General features: G+C 43.5%; 1 protein-coding gene across 1 annotated transcript in view; it reads left to right on the plus strand.

The window, feature by feature from the left end:
- Positions 1-19950, plus strand: part of faxcb (failed axon connections homolog, metaxin like GST domain containing b) — a 64969-nt gene that overhangs the window by 28340 nt on the left and 16679 nt on the right. The window contains exon 3 of the mRNA XM_063073300.1: positions 10771-10967. Within this exon, the coding sequence (XP_062929370.1) occupies positions 10771-10967 (197 nt within the window). The remainder of the gene's footprint in view (positions 1-10770; positions 10968-19950) is intronic.

Here is a 19950-nt window from a genome sequence, read left to right on the forward strand (position 1 = left end):
CAAGATACTACCTTAAGATGAATTTTCTTGCAGAAATTTACAGGAAAAATAAAGAAATACAACAGAATTCATGAAAACTACACATTGCAGCAGGCAATGTGAAAAAGAAGGCACATTGTGGAAATGAAAAGAAACAAAGCAAAGCTAATGGATGTTATCCGGCCCAGTTTTATTGTTACTATATCTCTTACAGTGATGAAACCTTTGAGTAGCTAAATTATAGCATTGTCTATGTTATTAGTTGTGACGTCACAAAGACCGACTGACTTAGAAGCTACCAACAGCTGACCTGCGTTCGGGTCCTTTGGGACTGAAAAATGTTCGATCAAGTGCTTCTCAGTGGATGAAATGTCTATTACAGTATAGAGCAGCTAAAAAATTGGCACATTGGCCTTCATAAATCAAAGTATTGAGTACTGGACTTACACGTTGAATGGCAGGGTGCTGAGGAGTCTGTTAGAATAGAGGTGTGTGGGAACACAGATTCATAGTTCCTTGAAAGTGGAGTCACATCTGATAGGATTGTTAAGAGAACTTTTGGCACACTGGCTTTCATATGCATTGAGTAGATGAGTTGGGATGTTATGTTGAAGATTTATGAGGCGATGGTGATGCCTAATCTGGAGTATTGAGTGCAGTTCTGGTCACTTGCCTACGGGAAAGTTATCAATAAGATTGAAAGAGTACTGAGAAAATGTGCAATAATGTTGCCAGGACTTGAGGACTCAAGCCATAGGGAAAGGTTGAATAGGTTGGGACATTATTTCCTGGAGTGTAGGAGAATGAGGGGAGATTTAAATGAGGTACACAAAATTATGAAGGTATAGATAGAGCAAATGCAAGCAGGCTTTTTCCACTGAGATTGGGTGGGACTAGAACCAATTAAGGGTGAAAGGTCACTTTCAAGGACTCTTCATCTTATGTTCTCAATATTTATTGCTTATTTTTAATTATTATTATTATTTCTGTATTTACAGTTTGTTGTCTTTACCACACTGGTTGAGTGCCCACGTTGGTACATTCATTGATTCTATTATGGTTATTATTCTATTATGGATTTATTGAGTATGCTTGCAAGAAAGTGAATCTCAGGGTTGTACATGCTGACAGATGTGTACTTTGATCATCAATTTACTTTGAACTTTGAAAGATTAAATGTTCAAAGGGGACATAAGGGGGAACTTCTTCACTCAGAGGGTGGGGAGAATGTGGAACAAGCTGTAGATTCACACAGAGCGTGGTGAATCTGTGGAATTCTCTGCCACAGGAAACAGTTGAGGCCAGTTCACTGGCTATATTTAAGAGGGAGTTAGATATGGCCCTTGTGTCTATGGGGGTCAGGGGGTATGGAGGGAAGGCTGGTGCAGGGTTCTGAGTTGGATGATCAGCCATGATCATAATAAATGGCGGTGCAGGCTCAAAGGGCCGAATGGCCTACTCCTGCACCTATTTCCTATGTTTCTATGTTTCTATGTGAGTTTGATTTTAAAGCTTATGAGAAGTTTGGTTAAGTACTTGGATGGGGGCGGGGGCGGGGTATGGTCCGGGTGCAGGTTGATGGGACTAGGCAGATTAATAGTTTGGCATGGACTAGATGGACTAAATGGCCTGTTTCTATGCTGTAGTGGTTTGTGACTCCATGAATCTATGAGTCTATGACTCCATGTTGGATAGAAAATTGTAAATAGTTTCCACTATTGCACTTAGTTTTAGTATTTTGTATTGAAGATTTTGTGCGGAATGCAGGCCATTCTTGGTAAAGAACGTGATTCATTTTTACAATCCGAATCAGAATCAGTTTTGTTATCACTGACATACAGTACTGTGCAAATGTCTTTGCATATAAATATAGCTATGGGGTCTAAAACCTTTGCACAGTACTGTATTTGTCAACGTGGAGTGGAGAACAAGTTTGTAAATATGGCAGCATTAAGGGATGTTGGGAATGGTGATGGTGGAGTGCCATAGGAGGGGGTGTGGGACAAGTGGCACAGAAGGACTGCCAGGCCAGGGGTCAGGGTGGTTGGCATGGTTGCCGACACACCAGACAAGATCATTTGATTCCAAACAGTTGGTTTGTTGGTCATTACAGAATGTCTCTCTGGTGCTTCCCATTCTCTCCCCTCTTCCTGCTCCCTTTCCACTCTCAGTCCACAATTCATTTATTCATGTGATATGGGTGATCATGGTCTCATGGCCATGATTATCTTGGCAAATTTTTCTACAGAACTGGTTTGCCATTGCCTTCTTCTGGGCAGTGTCTTTACAAGACAGACAACACACACAAAATGCTGGAGGAACTCAGCAGGCCATGCAGCATCTATGGAAAAAAGCACAGTCGACGTTTCAGGCTGAAACCCTTCTGCAGGACTGCAAGGCGTAGATTGTCTGGCTGGCTTCAGTGGTCACATAACCAGGACTTGTGATATGCACCAGCTGCTCATACGACCATCCACCACCTGCTCCCATGGCTTCACGTGACCCTGATCGGTGGGGGGGGGGGCAGAGACGTGATCCATCTAGTCCATGCCAAACAATTAATTTGCCTCAACCAATTGGCCTCCACCTGGACCATACGTCTCCCATCCCATCCAGCTGCAAAAAGATCTAATTTCATGACATATGTGAGTGATGATAAACCTGATTCTGATAGCGGCCTCTATTATGGACTGAGAGTGGACGGGGGGAAAGGAGAGGGGAATCATGGTTGGGAAAGTGGGAAGGGAGAGGGAAGCACCAGAGAAAGATTCTGTAATAATGAAGGGAAATGTAACTGGTGGTTCACAATCACCGACATTGAGTTGCAGTTCACGTAAAGAGGCTGGTCTGATGTGATGACGTAATTACATAAAGTATTTTTCTCATGCTTTGTGTTCAGTGTCTGGAGTTCAATAAATGAGTTGTTACAGCTTTTAAACATGAAACACCTCAATTTCATGCTCTAGGACAATGCGAGAGTTATTGAACATGTTGGCCAACACAGTCGCTTTGAAACTGCTAGAGTTTTGGGGACAAAATGCCGTCGCTTGGTTTGTACGAGCTGAGGCCCAATGTGTGCTGCGAGAAATCACCACTGATAACACCAAATTTTACTACCTGATAGTATCGCTCAATCACTCCATGACTGCAAGAGTGGTGAGCCTTCTAGAACACCCGCCCAAATATGATAGACAACTGTTGCTGAGGGTCCAAGTCCATAGGACACTCAAAGCTGTTGCGCAGGTTGACTCTGTGGTTAAGAAAGCATACGGTGCATTGGCATTCAACAGTTGTGGGATTGAGTTTAGGAGCTGAGAGGTAATGGTGCAGCTATATAGGACCCTGGTCAGACCCCACTTGGAGTACTGTGCTCAATTCTGATCACCTCACTACAGGAAGGACATGGAAACTATAGAGAGAGTGCAGAGGTGATTTACAAGGATGTTGCCTGGATTGGCAAGCATGCCTTATGAGGATAGGTTGAGTGAACTTGGCCTTTTCTCCTTGGAGCGATGGAGGATGAGAGGTGACCTGATAGAGGTGTATAAGATGATGAGAGGCATTGATCATGTGGATAGTCAGAGGCTTTTCCCCAGGGCTGAAATGGCTAATGCAAGAGGACATAGTTTTAAGGTGCTTGAAAATAGGTACAGAGGAGAGGTTGGGGGTAAGTTTTTTATGCAGAGAGTGGCGAGTGCGTGGAATGGGCTGCCGGTGACGGTGGTGGAGGCGGATACAATAGGGTCTTTTAAGGGGCTCCTGGATAGGTACATGGAGCTTAGAAAAATAGAGGGCTCTGGGTAACCCAAGGTAATTTCTAAAGTAAGTACATGTTCAGCACAGCATTGTGGGCCGAAGGGCCTGTATTGTGCTGTAGGTTTTCTATGTTCTATGTTTTAAAACTCACCTTTTACAGAATTTTCGACTATTGGAGTCTGAGCGCGCCAAACAAAGTTCAAAGTTCAAAGTAAAATTGTATTATCAATTTACATATATGTCATCACATACAACCTTGAGATTCTTCTTTGTGGGCATACTTAGCAGTTGCTCTCCTTGCCCAGCCTCGGTGATGCTAAGCCGTCGGAGCTAATGGACCACATACGGTCTCTGCTGGGAAATCACCATCCCTGTTTTATTTGTAAAACTCTTCATGCAGCAAATGCCTGATCAAGTTCACATAGCCCTCACTAATGCACCCGTGAAGGACTACAGGGAGCTTGCTAAAATGACTGATAGTCTACACTTAGCCAGGCAGCAGTGCATCATTCCTCCTCCTCTCTCTACCTCGATAAGCCCTGTCAGCAAGGACCCCAACATAAGGATGCCCACCACTGTGAAACAGATGACGACGGTGACTGTGTACTTACCACACTCAGTTTAGTATGAACTCTAGGAAGTGCCAATCGCCTTGCAGCTTTGACAGTGCCAGTGCATCGTAACAGCTGACATCTGTGAACACTGTGGGTTCTAGCTGCCAGGGTCATCTACAGGTCATTACGGACACCCTTTCAGGCACTCAGGTGAGTGTACTGACAGCATCACCTATTGACGAAAAGGGAAAGTGTGACGAGACCTTGCTGGAAGCTGAACCAAGCCATGTTCTCCACTACATTTGTAAAGCCTGGGGTCGATCACCACTTACCTACAACTGGCCTGCCTGCGCGTGTTGACTGGACCCAGAAAAGCTGGCAACCGCAAAGGCTGAGTTTGTCAACATGGAATTGGCATTGTACATTGGTCGAACAGCCCCTGGGCTTCACTCCTCCATATGGTCCCGAAGTCCAATGGTGGCCGATCGTTACCCGGTCCCACACATCCAAGACCTTTCGGCACATTTAGCCAGAAAGTAAATTTTTCCAAAGTTGATGTAATTTAGGGCCACCATCAGGTGCCTGTGTGCTCGGAGGACATTCCCAAAATGTCTGTGGTAATCCCATTTGGCCTCTTTGAGCTTCTGCACATGCTGTTTGGGCTGAAAAATGCAGCACGGCTGATGGACTCTGTATTAAAAGAGTTAGATTTTCTTTTTGTTTACCTGGATGACATACTTTTCAATGCATCCAAATCTGTACAGGTATCTAATCTCTGCACAGTTTCCAAGCACTTAAAGCCAACGCGGTTGAATATTAACCCTGCTAAATGCCAGTTTGTGTTGTCAACCACTGAGTTTCTCAGGATTGCATCTCTGCAGAAGGTGTGAAAGCCCTCCCATCAGAAGTAGCCGCTATTATGGATTTTCCACCGCCCCACACTACTAAAGAACTACAGGAGGTTTTAGGAATGGTAATTTCTATCACCACTTCATTTCATGAACTGCTGAACTTATGCTCCCCCTGTATAGTGCGCTTAAAGACAATACCCTAATCAAGTGCTTCACTGGTCAGTGGACATGACCAGGACATTTGATGATACCAAACAAGCTCTTTCCTACACGACCCTACTGTTGCACCCGCTCCCCAATGCACCTATAGCCATTACTACTGATGCTTCAGACTGTGCTGTGGGTATTGCCCACGAACAGTTGGTCGAAGGTGTTTGGCAGCCGCTCACCTTCTTCAGCCGGCAGCTCCGTCCCCCCGAAAGGAAATGCAGCACGTTTGACCGTGAGTTTCTTGGTCTCTATCTGGCCGTCTGTCATTTTTGTTTCCTTTTGGAGATTCACCATTTTACAGCGTTCGTTGACCACAAACCCCTCTTGCACAGATTGGCCAAAATATCAGACCCTTGGTCTGCACAGCAGCACTGTCACCTGGCCTACATATCAGAGTTCACAACTGATACACAACATGTCAAGGGGAGAAACAATGCCGTGGCTGATTACCTCTCAAGGCCAGCCGTTGAGACCATACACATAGGGGTTGACTATGCCGGCATGGCAGCCGGCCAAGCTACTGACCCAGAGGTCCAGGCTTACTGAACAACAGTCACGGGCCTCTGTTTGGCTGACATTAAGTTTGGGGAAGCTGGAGTTTCCCTCTTGTGCGATGTCTCAACTGGTTGCCCTCACCCCATCGTGCCCACAAACTGGAGTCAGACTGTTTTCAACGGTCTCTCACATCCAGGCTGGAATACCTCACAGACACTGGTTGCACCAGTTTGTTTGGCCTGGCCTTAAAAAGGACAGGCGTGATTGGGCTTCAGCCTGGGCATGGTGCCACTGGGCAAAACTTAACTGTCACATCCAGGTGTCGTTGGCATTTTTTGAGGTCCCTGAGTGTCGGTTTGACCATGTCAATGTGGACCTTGTTCACCCCTCCCTGTGGTTTCACGTATCTCCTTACCACGGTGGTTCGTACCACCAGGTGGCTAGAGGTCGACTCTTTAGCATCGATGACGTCCGCAGACATGGCTCGGGCGTTCATGAGCAGCTGGGTTGCTCAGTTTGGTACCCAATGTCATATTTCCTCTGACTGCGGTCCCCAATTCTTATTAGAACTCTGTCGAAGGGTTTTGGCCCGAAACATCGACTGTTCTTTTTCCCACAGATGCTGCCTGGCCTGCTGAGTTCCTCCAGCATTTTGTGTGTGTTTATCGGACCCCTGGCTGCGGTGGCCCAGAACCTCAGCATTAGGCTACATCACACCATGGTGTATCACCCTCAGTCCAATGGCCTATGCAAGTGGTTTCACTGCTTCTTAAAGGCTGCTCTGAGAGCTCCTTGACTGATGAGTGTTGGCATAATTGTCTCCCATGGGTCCTGCTGGGGCTCAGAACATCTCCAAAAGATGACCTACAGTTGTCTGCGGCTGAGTTGGTATACGGGCAGTCGTTACGAGTGTCAGGTGATTTTATTCCTGATGCCACGCCCGCCTGGTCAGCTTCTCAATAGCGTTCCACCCTCTTCTGTAAATTTAATTCCTTTGCATTTATTCCTACCTCCCATCAAAGTGTACATCACTCTTGGGTTTCTGTTGACCTACATTCCACCTCGTTTATTTTCGTCCGCCAGGATCCATAATAACATCCCCTTAGGCCCTCTTATGATATCCCGTTCCTCGTTTTGGAATGCAGAGGAAAGACATTTTATCATAGATAGAGGGGTAAACCTGAATGTTTCGGTAGATCGCCTTAAACTGACCAACCAAGATAGGGAAGATTCTGCTACCACATGACCTTGAGTGTGTCAACACACTTCTGGACGAGCCAGAGACAGCTGCTGTTGCTCCACCTGTGGAGCACGGGACCTGAGCCGGGCAGCTCATATGAGCTCCAGACAGGCTCACAATGCCGGTTTTAGTGAATTCTGGGGGGTGGGGAGTGGGGGGAGGGGGCGTGGTCTGTGTAGGGTGATGTAATTAGTGGAAATGTACATCATTCACAGCCCCTGACATTGAGTTGGGGTTCATTTCAAGAGCTGGTCTGACATGATGGCGTAATTACATAAAGGGCTTTTACTGCACTTTGTATTTCAGATTTTTGGAGTTCAGTAAATGAGTTGTACATTTTTTTCTTAAACATAAAATGCCTCATGTTGTTTCATTTGTGAAAACCTACAATAAGACCATTAGAAGTAGGAGCAAGAGTAGGCCATTTGGCCCATCGAGTCTACTCTGCTATTTCATCATGGCTAACCCATTACTGATCAATAAACCAATTGTTTGGAATCTAAAGACCATGCCTGCTGTCTCAGGGTCTGTACCAGCCCCAGCACTCCTTTTCTGCCAGCTGTCACACACCCCTCCCGTGGCGCTCCACCTTCGTTGTTCCCAACATCCTTTCCACCTGCCAGATTTACAAACTTAGTCTCTGCTCCATGTAGACAAATACAGTACTATGCAAGGTCTTAGGCTCCCTACGACTTTTGCACAGTACTGTAGCTTGTGAAATTTGTTGTTTTACAGTGGCAGTATAGCGCAATACAGAACAATAAAAAACATAGGTTACAAGAAGTATATATTAAAATTTACACCCCAGAGAATTGAAAGAGGTGGATGAAGAGATTGTGAAGCCATTAGTCATGATCTTTGTAGAATCAATGGTTTTGAAGTATCAGAGAGGCTACAGGAGGACTTAGACATATTAGGAGATTGGGCAGTTAAGTGGTAGAATACAGTGTCTGGAAGTGTATGGTCATGCACTTCGGTGGAAGAAATAAAAGCCTAGTCTATTTTCTAAATGGGGATAAAATTCAAAAATCTGAGGTGCAGAAGGACTTTGGAATCCTTGAGTCGGATTCCCTGAAGGTACATTTGCAGGTTGAATCGGTAGTGAGGAAAGCAAATGCAATGTCAGCATCCTCTTGAGAAGACGAGAATATCAAAGCAAGGATGTAATGCTGAGGCTTTATAAAGCACGGGTGAGGCCTCACTTGGGGTATTGTGAGCAGGTTTGGGCCCCTTATCTCAGAAAGGATGTGCTGATATTGGAGAGGGCTCAAAGGAGGTTCACAAATATGATTCCAGGCTTGTCATATGAGGAGAATTTGATGACTCTTGGCCTGTACTCACTGAAATTCAGAAGAATGAAGGATGACCTCATTGAAACTTATCGAATGTTGAAAGGCCTTGATAGAGTGGATGTTGGGAAGATGTTCCCTATGGTGGGAGAGCCTAAGACAAGAGGACCCAGCCTCAGATTAGAGGGGTGTCCTTTCTGAGCAGAGATGAGGAGGAACTTCTTTAGCCAGAGAGTGGTGAGACTGTAGAATTCATTGGTACAAGTGGCTGTGGAGGCCGAGTCATTGGGTATATTTAAGGCAGAGGTTGGTAAGTTCTTGATTAGTCAGGGCATGAAGGGATATGGGGAAAAGGCAGGAGATTGAGGCTGAGAGGGAAAATGGATCAGTCACGATCAATTGCAGAGCAACTCGATGGCCCGAGTGGCCTTATTCTGCTCCTGTATCTCATGGTCTTATATAAGTAGTGCAAAAAGAAAGGAAGAAATAGTGAGGCAGAAAATGAATCTCAGGTAGTATTTGGTGACATACATACTTTGATAATAAACTTACTCATGCCTCCACATTGTAATGAATAGCATCAAAAGCAATTAAGTTTGAAAATAAAAAAAGAAGAAAATATTTCTTCTACAAATAAATTACATTGGAGTTTGGAACTTGACAGTTTTGTGTGTAGGGTGTGACCACAGACTGGGGGTTTGTACATCGGGGCAGTCTCTATTGAAGTTTTCACACTGTTGGCAAGAAGCCTCACATATCAGTTCAGCAGAGAGGAACATTTGTATTTCACAAGCCATCGGAGAGCAGAATTAGGCCATTCAGCCCATTGAGTCTGCTGTGCTATACCATCATGGCTGATTTATTATCCCATTCAAACCCATTCGCCTGTCTTGTCCCTGTAACCTTGGATGCCCAGACTAATTAAGAACCTCCACTTGAAATATACCCATTGAGTTGGCCTCCGCAGCCATCTTAGGCAATGAATTCCACTGATTCATTACCTTCTGACTGAAGAAATTCCTGCTAATCTCTGTTCTAAATGGATGTCCCTCTACTCTGAGGCTCTTCCATCTGGCCCTCTCCACATCCACTCTAACTAGGCCTTTAAATATTTGACAGGTTTCAACGAGTTCCCCCCCACCACCCCCGCCAATTCTTCTGGACTCTAGTGAGTACAGGCCCAGAACCATCAAACTCTCCTCATACATGAGCCCCTTCTTTCTCAGAATCATTTTGACCTCAGACGTGCTGCCTTGAGAAGGAAAATTCCCCGCTGACTATCCAGAGTTAAAAATTGATCTCAGTAGAGCAAAGGTCATCTTCCACGATCTGCCTAAATTTTACCACTTCCCACAAAAGCCATTCTTCAGCCCACTCGGAATGTAAGTTTGATACAGATTTGGCAAGCACTATTATGTCTTTTTAGCAACAATATGAATCTTTCAGAAGCTTCATGGTAAAGTAAGTTATGGGGTCATAGAACAATACATAAAACAGGCCCTTTGGCCCAACTCATCAATGCTGACTAAGGCGCCAAATTCAGTTGGTCCCAGTTGCCCACGTTTGGCACATATCCTTCTAACTCTGTCCTAGACATGGTGATCTACCTTCTGAAAACTGATTTTTACAGACCAAAGTCTCTTTTTCAAGAAATCAGTTTCATTCTAAAGACTTAAAAGGAGGAAGGAGTATTCTCAAATAGGAATGGTTTACTGGGTATTTATAATTAGGGTGACAAGGAACAGAGTAAAAAAATCTTACTCGTACGGGATACAACACAAAAATATTGAGGAGCCTCTGATGTGCGACGTCTGACTGTTGAGCTGATCAGTGCATCATACAGCAGGGTTGCCTGTTGCAGCCGCCCAGAGGAGGGGACACCAAAGGTGGTGTGGGAGAGAACAGAGGTGCGATGGATGTTCTAGAGCCCTTGCTGGCTTGGGGCTGGCCCCTCCCATTGGTGCTGCCCTCCACTGGAAGGACAAGTTGGAATGTGTCTGCACTTGCACGAGATGAGGAACTGCTGTGTGCTTGCTCTTGCAGAAACATGGCTCCAGGCCAACATCCATGCATCATCATCTACAGGCCAGGACACTCAGGGACTTGGGCTATAACATTTTTTTGTGACTCTGTGTTTTCCTGCTATTGTATTTATATGTGCTTTTTGCTATGTTTGACTGTTGCTGTTGTATTTTGCATCTTGGCCCCAGACAAATGCTGTTTTATTTGGCTGTACTTATGTGTATGGTTGAATGACAATTAAACCTGTAGATGGTGGCTAAGTAACCCTAATAAAAAATGTACTGCTGAGTCCTGTGCAGTAACAGTGCTAATAAAAAGAATCTGTATATTGGTTGTGCAAGTCATTTCAAAAGCACCTTTCCATTTTCTTTCAGAATTATTTCGACGGCAAACTCTCTCCTCAAGGAAAGATGCCTTGGATTGAATATAACCATCAAAAAGTATCGGGCACAGAATTCATTATTGATTTTCTTCAAGATAAACTGGGCGTTAACTTAAATAAACATTTGGATCCCAGCGATAGAGCAGTTTCAAGGGCCATCACAAAAATGGTGGAAGAGCACTTCTATTGGTGAGCCAATAAAAACAACTTCATTTTGGCATATTGCAAGAATATTTTTGTTATTTAATAAGAAACTGAAAGATCAAATGAATGATAAGTCTGAAGTAATGCGGCACGTTAGATTATGGAGCATAATCTGCTGATGTTGTGCGCTGCTGGTTTTCAGAGTGCAATTTCAGAATCAAAGGCCAAAGTTCAAAGTAAACTTCTATATGTCACCAGATACTACCCAGAAATTCATCTTCTTGCAGGCTTTCGCAGTAGAACAAAGAAGTTCCAGTGGAATCAATGAAAAATTAGACACGTAGACAGAATCAGAATCGGGTTTAATATCACTGACATATAGACATAGATAGATAAATGCTTACTGCATCGAAACAGGTCTTTTAGCCTAATGCTGACTGCGTTATGCAGGGTACCAGTGCCGTCTGCCCGCATTTGGCCCAAGACCCTCTAAGTCAGGGTACTTATCTGGATGGCTTTAAACACTTGCTAATGTGCCTGCCTTAATCACTACTTCTGGCAGCTCATTCCAAATAGCTAATAGAAACCATAGAAACCATAGAAACTACAGCACAGAAACAGGCCTTTTGGCCTTTCTTGGCTGTGCCGAACCATTTTCTGCCTAGTCCCACTGACCTGCACACGGACCATATCCCTCCATACACCTCCCATCCATGTATCTGTCCAATTTATTCTTAAATGTTAAAAAAGAACCTGCATTTACCACCTCGTCTGGCAGCTCATTCCATACTCCCACCACTCTCTGTGTGAAGAAGCCCCTCCTAATGTCCCCTTTAAACTTTTCCCCCCTCACCCTTAACCCATGTCCTCTGGTTTTTTTCTCCCCTTGCCTCAGTGGAAAAAGCCTGCTTGCATTCACTCTATCTATACCCATCATAATTTTATATAACTCTATCAAATCTTCCCTCATTCTTCTACGCTCCAGGGAATAAAGTCCTAACCTATTCAACCTTTCTCTGTAACTGAGTCCCGGCAACATCCTTGTAAACCTTCTCTGCACTCTTTCAACCTTATTTATATCCTTCCTGTAATTTGGTGACCAAAACTGAACACAATACTCCAGATTCGGCCTCACCAATGCCTTATACAACCTCATCATAACATTCCAGCTCTTATATGCAATACTTTGATTAATAAAGGCCAATGTACCAAAAGCTCTCTTTACGACCCTATCTACCTGTGACACCACTTTTAGGTAATTTTGTATCTATATTCCCAGATCCCTCTGTTCCACTGCACTCCTCAGTGCCTTACCATTAACCCTGTATGTTCTACGTTGGTTTGTCCTTCCAACGTGCAATACCTCACACTTGTCAGTATTAAACTCCATCTGCCATTTTTCAGCCCATTTTTCCAGCTGGTCCAAGTCCCTCTGCAGGCTCTGAAAACCTTCCTCACTGTCTACTACATCTCCAATCTTTGTATCATCAGCAAACTTGCTGATCCAATTTACCACATTATCATCCAGATCACTGATATAGATGACAAATAACAATGGACCCAGCACTGATCCCTGTGGCACACCACTAGTCACAGGCCTCCACTCGGAGAAGCAATTCTCTACTACCACTCTTTGGCTTCTTCCATTGAGCCAATGTCTAATCCAATTTACCACCTCTCCATGTATACCTAGCGACTGAATTTTCCTAACTAACCTCCCATGCGGGACCTTGTCAAGGCCTTACTGAAGTCCATGTAGACAATATCTACTGCCTTCCCTTCATCGACTTTCCTGGTAACCTCCTCGAAAAACTCCAATAGATTGGTCAAACATGACCTCCCACGCACAAAGCCATGTTGACTCTCCCTAATAAGTCCCTGTCTATCCAAATGCTTGTAGATTCTGTCTCTTAGTACTCCCTCCAATAACTTACCTACTACCGACGTTAAACTTACTGGCCTATAATTTCCCGGATTACTTTTCGATCCTTTTTTAAACAACGGAACAACATGAGCCACTCTCCAATCCTCCGGCACCTCACCTGTCGACAGCGACATTTTAAATATTTCAGCCAGGGCCCCTGCAATTTCAACACTAGTCTCCTTCACGGTCCGAGGGAACACCCTGTCAAATCCCAGGGATTTATCCACTTTAATTTTCCTCAAGACAGCAAGGACCTCCTCCTTTTCGATCTGTACAGTTTCCATGATCTCACTACTTGTTTCCCTTAATTCCATAGACTTCATGCCAGTTTCCTTAGTAAATACAGACGCAAAAAACCTATTTGAGATCTCCCCCATTTCCTTTGGTTCCGCACATAGCCAACCACTCTGATCTTCAAGAGGACCAATTTTATCCCTTACAATCCTTTTGCTCTTAATATACCTGTAAAAGCTCTTTGGATTATCCTTCACTTTGACTGCCAAGGCAACCTCATGTCTTCTTTTAGCCCTCCTGATTTCTTTCTTAAGTATTTTCTTGCACTTCTTATACTCCTCAAGCACCTTATTTACTCCCTGCTTCCTATACATGTCATACAACTCCCTCTTCTTCTGTAGCAGAGTTGCAATATCCCTTGAGAACCAAGGTTCCTTATTCCTATTCACCTTGCCTTTAATCCTGACAGGAACATACAAATTCTGCACTCTCAAAATTTCTGTTAGGTTTTGTAACTCCAAAACATAGAATTAATTGAAGGGAAAACAAAGGAGTCTGAAATGCAAGTTAACTTTGAGTTTATTTTCAGTGGGACAGGCACTTATCATGTGGTAGTGTCATCACATCAGAATCAGAATTTATTATCGCCAAGTATGTGGACACATACAGGGAATTTGATGCCGGTTTCCCTGAGCTCTTGCTGTACAGAATCAAAAAGCAAACAAAACAATAGTGCAAATAATCGTGAACTATATACAATGAGGTATACCTGTGTATGTACAGGTGGACTCAGTTTATAATAGACTAAAATTCAAGTGTTCATAAGACTGATGGCATACGGAAAGAAACTGTTCTTGTACCTATTTGTCCTAGCATACAATGATCTAAAGTGCATGTACAATTCACGTATTTTTACATATAACTTGTAATGAATTATATAAACAAATAAAAATGCTTAATCAAACAATATATTTACAATATTACTCAAATACTAGAAATATTAAATATACAACACCCCGCCCTGCTTGGCTATAAACTCCAACTCAATAGAGAATGCATCTCAATTATATACACAGTATATATATTACAACTACTATGCAGACATCCACAGCATAGTGAATTTTAAATTGTCCCATTTAGGCCTAAAGATTTAATCACAGTGAGCAGAAGATTTAATCCAAGATGCTTAACACCTCTCGCTTCTTAAATCTGATTTGCTCCAGAATATTAATGTACCCTTCTCTGAAATCACTTTTCAACATCTTTCTCCTTGGAGTATACAGACTCCAAAACAATGTATGTCGTGAAATATATTTTGCTGCAGTGGTACAGCCTGGTGCATAAAATTACTATAAATTACAAAAAGGATACATACAAAATAAAGAGTGCAAAAGGAGAACAAATTAGTGAGGTAGTGTTCACGGGCTAATGGACCGTTCAGAAATTCGATGGCAGAAAGGAAAGAGTTGTTCCTAAAAAGTTGAGTATGTGGTTTGAGGCTCCTGTAACTCCTCCCTGATGGTGGCAATGAGAAGAGAACATGTCCTGGGTGGTGGGGTACTTAACGGTGGATGCCGCCATTTTGAGATGTTCTCAGTGGTTTATAACTTTCTGCAGCTTTTTCCAGTCCTGTGCAGTGGTCCCTCCATACAAGACGGTGTTGCAGCCAGTTAGAATGCTATCCGCGGTACGTCTGTAGAAATTTGCTGGAGTCTCTGGTGATATGGATATAGCAAATCTCCTCATCCTGCTAATGAAGTATAGTAGCGGGAGTGGCCTCCTTGTCATTCCATCAGAATTTTGAGCGTGTCACTGTGCTGTATCTCCAAATAAATATATTATCCCCTTGTGTTCAGTGAGCAATGTCAGTTCACACACTGCTTTCTTATAATAAGACTCAGAAACCTCTCAATTTCAGCCCCGAATATGATCTTCGACATTGTCTGTGATCGAGAATTCCTGAGACTTTCTTTTCCTGGTCAGTACTGACTGGCTAATCTTGAGATTGCGATCCATGGTTCCAGACTCTTCAGCAAGGGTATGGATGAACTGATAAAAGAAATAAATAGCATTTTACACCAGCTTAGTTTTTAAGATCTCACAGGCCCTTCTGTCCCTTCAAGCTATGCCACCAGCAACCCACTGATTTAAGCCTAGCCAAGTCATGGGACAATTTACAATGACCAATTAATCTACCAATTGGTCTTTGGACTGTGGGAGGAAACTGGGGCACCTGGAGGAAACCTACGTGCACACGGGAAAGAATGTCCAGGCTTGCGTAGAGAGGACGCTGGAATTGAACTCCCACACCCCGAGCTGTAATAGCATTGCGCTAACTGCATGCCCATAAATTCTCTCAAATTGTACTGTTATTTTAATATGGTTTCTAGACAGTTAAGTCAGTGCTGAGCTAACTACGCTTGAACAGAGCAGACAGACACAATATGTGGAAAGAACTCAGCAGGTGAGGCAGCATCTGCGGAGAGGAATAAACGGTCAAACGTTTTGAGCCGAGACCCTTCATCGGGGCTGGAAAGGAAGGGGGCAGAAGACAGAATAAGAAGGTGGGGGAGAGGAAGGTGTACAAGTTGGCAGGTGATAGCCGAGACCAGGTGTGGTGGAAGATGGGTGTGTGGGGGTGGGGGGAGGGAGAAAGGATGAAGTAAGAAGCTGGAAGGTGATAGGTGGAAAAGGTAAAGTGCTGAAGAGGAAGGGATCCAATAGGAGATTATGTGGCTTCAGAGCTGGGGATCAACAGACACAGAACACTGGAGAAAATCAGCAGGTCAAAGTTCAAAGTAAATTTATTTTCAAAGTACATATATGTCACCATGTATAACCCTGAGATTCATTTTCTTGTGGGCATACGCAGTAAATCCAAGAAACACAATAGAATAAATGAAAGACTGCACCCAACAGGACAGACAAACAACCAATTTGCAAAACATAACAAGCTGTGCAAATACAAAAGAGAAAACAGAAAAATAATAATTAAGCAATACATGTTGAGAACATGAGATGAAGACCATCTGTGGAGGGGAATAAACAGTTGACAGTTTAGGTCAAGAAGATCCTTTATCAAGACTGCAAAGGAAGCGGGAAGAAATCAAAATAAGAAGGTGGAGGAGGTGAACGAGTAAGATGCTGCCATTAAGTTAGATACTGTATGACCTGCTGATTTCCTCCAGTATTGAGTGTGCGTAGCTCTGGATTTCCAGTATCTGCAGTAACTCTTGCGTTTATACTGTAGCAGATATAGGTCACGAGTGAATACAATGCAGCCAAGATTTGTGAATTTGGGTCACTGTGGGATCTGTTATATTAAAGCTTAGCAAATGTGAATGACTGCATCAAGACAACCTTCAGGTTGGTCAGTATGCTCCCAAGATACTTCTTAAATGATCATTTCTCTGGTTCAGAGAAGTTTTTATTTTTATTTAGAGATACAGCAGGGTAATGGGCCCTTTTAACCCAACGAGCTAGTGCCACTCCTTTATACTCTCAGGAACAATTAACCTACTAACCCAGACATCTTTGGAATGCGGGAGGAAGCTGGAGCACCCAGAGGAAACACAGGCAGCCTCAGAAAGAACCTACAAACTCCTCACAGAGAATGGTAAAATTGAACCCGGGTTGCTAGCTCTGTTATAGTGTTTCGCTAACTGCTGTGCTACCGCACTGTCCCTAATTTATTTTTATAGAGTTGATAAAAGATCATCTGCACCACCAGGTTTAGAAACAATTATTACCCTACAACCATCATTTCCCACAGCACCAGGTTCAGGAATAGTTACTACCCTACAACCATCATTTCCCACAGCACCAGGTTCAGGAACAGTTACTACTCTTCAACCATCAGGCTCCTGAGCCAGAGGAGATAACTTCACTCAACTTCACTTGTCCCGTCACTGAACTGTTCCCACAACCTATGGACTCACTTTCAAGGGATCTTCATTTCATCTTCATGTTATTTATTGCTTATTTATTATTCTTATTTCTTATTTTTCTTCTCTTCATTTTTGTACTTGCACAGTTTGTTTTAAATTTTTTGCACATTAGTTGTTGTCTGCCCTGTCGGATGCAGTCTTTCCTTGATTGTATTGTGTTTTTGTATTTACTGTGCATGCCCACAAGAAAATGAATCTCAAGCTAGTATATGGTGACATATATATACTTTGATAATGAATTTGCTTTGCACTTTGATCTTTTAACTCTGAGAGATTATTGATGGAAATTAAACAAAACTCTATTTTGTACGCCATTACATTCGGGGCTGCATCAATGAAGCAGGTGACAGTCCTTGTTGGCTTTGTACAAAGTCAAGAAATCATTCCCCATGATCCTCTAGGTCTAGTGAATTCTCCATAGGCCAACAGCCTTGTGCCTTGTTACTGGCAAGAAGGAGGACTTCTTTATGTCAACTGCTGTTGGAATCTGGAATTTCAGCACCTGGTAACAAGCTTAATGCGGCTCCAAGAGGAAAATAGATATATACAGTAGAAGGAAAACTTAGAAATATTTGAAGGGGGCAAAGGGTGAGTTGCTCTGGTCAGTAACCTGGCTTGTTGGATGGAAGGCTCAAATTGGCTTTGCAGATGAGTTGTTCAGCAGGCAGATTAGTTACCAGACCCTTACTTTCTCAGGATGGAAATAAGTTCCTTGATGCTTAAGGCTTATATATGTCAGCCATTGGCTGCAAGAAATCGGGGCCAGAGTATATACTTTGCCCCTCAGACCTTTTGCACCTTCAAGGATAATTAACGGCACACGGCAGTGTAATGGTTAGCAAAGCATTTTTACAGCACCAGTAACCCAGGTTCAATTTGCGTTGCTGACTGTAAGGAGTTTGCAAATTCTCCCCACGACCGCATGGGTTTCTTTCGGGTGCTCTGACGGAGGGTTAGGGTTGGTAAATTGTAAGCGTGCCATTTTGTTGCGGGAAGCATGGAGCCACTCAGGGGCTTCCCCAAGCGCATCCCTCGACTGTATCGGTTGTTGATGCAAACATCGCATTTCCATGTATGTTTCGGCTTTTTGAAAAGGTCTTTAACCATTAATGGTTATTGGAACCTAGAATTGCTTGTGCAATAAGCTAGGACAGAAAAATCTTTCCTACCAAATGCAAAGCATATACAATAGTTCATCTTCGTGCGACAGGAGAACACATATCATAGTACAATAGTGTCTGTTTTATTATTTCGTACATTATGATTTCACATTGGTAAATTATTATTGTGTATATTATTATTCTGTACTTTATTATTAGTTAAGCCTGCACACTGCTAAGTGGGTTTTTAAATGTTGCAAAAGAATTTTGCACTGGGGATCCATAAAGTACTTATTATTATTCTTATTAGATGGTGTGATGGAAGCTACGTGTACTCTGATCCTTGGGGAGAGCAGGACAAGGTGAAGTTCTGGTGTAGAAAATGTACTCTTACAAAACAAAAATGCAAGAGATTCTGCAGATGCTGGAAATCTAGAGCAGTACACACCAAATGCTGGAGGAACTCAGCAGGTCAGGCAGCATTTACGGAGAGGAGTGGATAGTCAACGTTTTGGGCTGAGACCACCAGGACCTTCAATAGTCCTGATGAAGGGTCTCAGCCTGAAATGTCGACTCTTAATTCATTTCCGTAGGTGCTGCCTGACCTTCTGAGTTCCTCCAGCATTTTGCGTGTGTTACACTTACGAAGCAAGATGTTAAAGAGATCGGTTTTACTTTGGGTTAGAGCTTTGCACGAACTCTGGTTGCAATTGACAACAGAGGACGCATTCAAAACACCTCGGTAGTTGTATTTCAGATGAGAATGTTCAAGGTGAAATATGTCAGGGGAGTGATTATCAGGCACCAGAACTAGCTCAAGCTCAAGTTGAATGACTGTAGCCATTCAATTGTACACATGTATAGAGCTAAATGAAACAACAGTGCTCTGGGGCGAAGGTGTAAGACACAGTACATATGGCGTATCACAAACAGCACATAAAATAATATTTACACATAATGAAAAGAAAAAAAATATTCTGTAGATGTACAAGTTGACATTAAGTTCATGTACGACACGTAGTTAAATATACAACAGTATGATGTTACGGCTCTGCCATAAATAACGGGTGCTGGGTGGTAACAGGGTGTTCAGAAGCCTCACGGCCTGGGGGAAGAAGCTGTTACCCATGCTGACAGTCCTTGTTTTTGTACTGCGGTACTTTCTGCCTGATGGTAGGTGGTCAAACAGATTGTGGGATGCATGGGAGGGCTCCTTGACCATGCTGGGGGGTCTGCGAACGCAACACTTCTGGCGTACGTCCTGGACAGGGGAGAGAGAGAAACCCCGAGCTAAACTGCCAGCGGAGTACGGCAAGCTAACCAGAAGATGCCATCTGCCCATTTCCTGGTTAGAGATAAAACTGTGGCTCAGTTACTAACTTGCGACACAGAGCTGCTGCGGGAGAAGAGTCAAATACTGCTCTGAACATGTCTGCCTCCATTCCCCTTTCAGCATTATCCATTTCATTTCCCACTCCATACCTGCTGCAGGGTGACACATCTTTAATACACAGCTGTACTTCCACTGGGGCGTGAATAAATCTACCAAGCTGTTTGCGAGCTAATCACACTTCTAATTTTCTCTATCCTCTCTCTCTGCCATTGGTTATGCTGCCATCTCCTCAAACTATCCCAGTATATACTGTCCCTCCAGTCACTGTCCTCAACTTTCCACAAAGTGACTTCATTTCTCTCTACCCTGACTCCCCTTCCTCCGTTAGAATATCTTGCAAGAATTTGCCGTTGCCCCTGGCTGAGGTTGGGAATTAACCTCAGAAGTGTGGCTATCACTCCCTGCCTACCTCTGATGGTGTTTCTAGATC

The sequence above is a fragment of the Mobula hypostoma genome, chromosome 2, assembly GCF_963921235.1.
Source record: "Mobula hypostoma chromosome 2, sMobHyp1.1, whole genome shotgun sequence".
NCBI lineage: Eukaryota > Metazoa > Chordata > Chondrichthyes > Myliobatiformes > Myliobatidae > Mobula > Mobula hypostoma.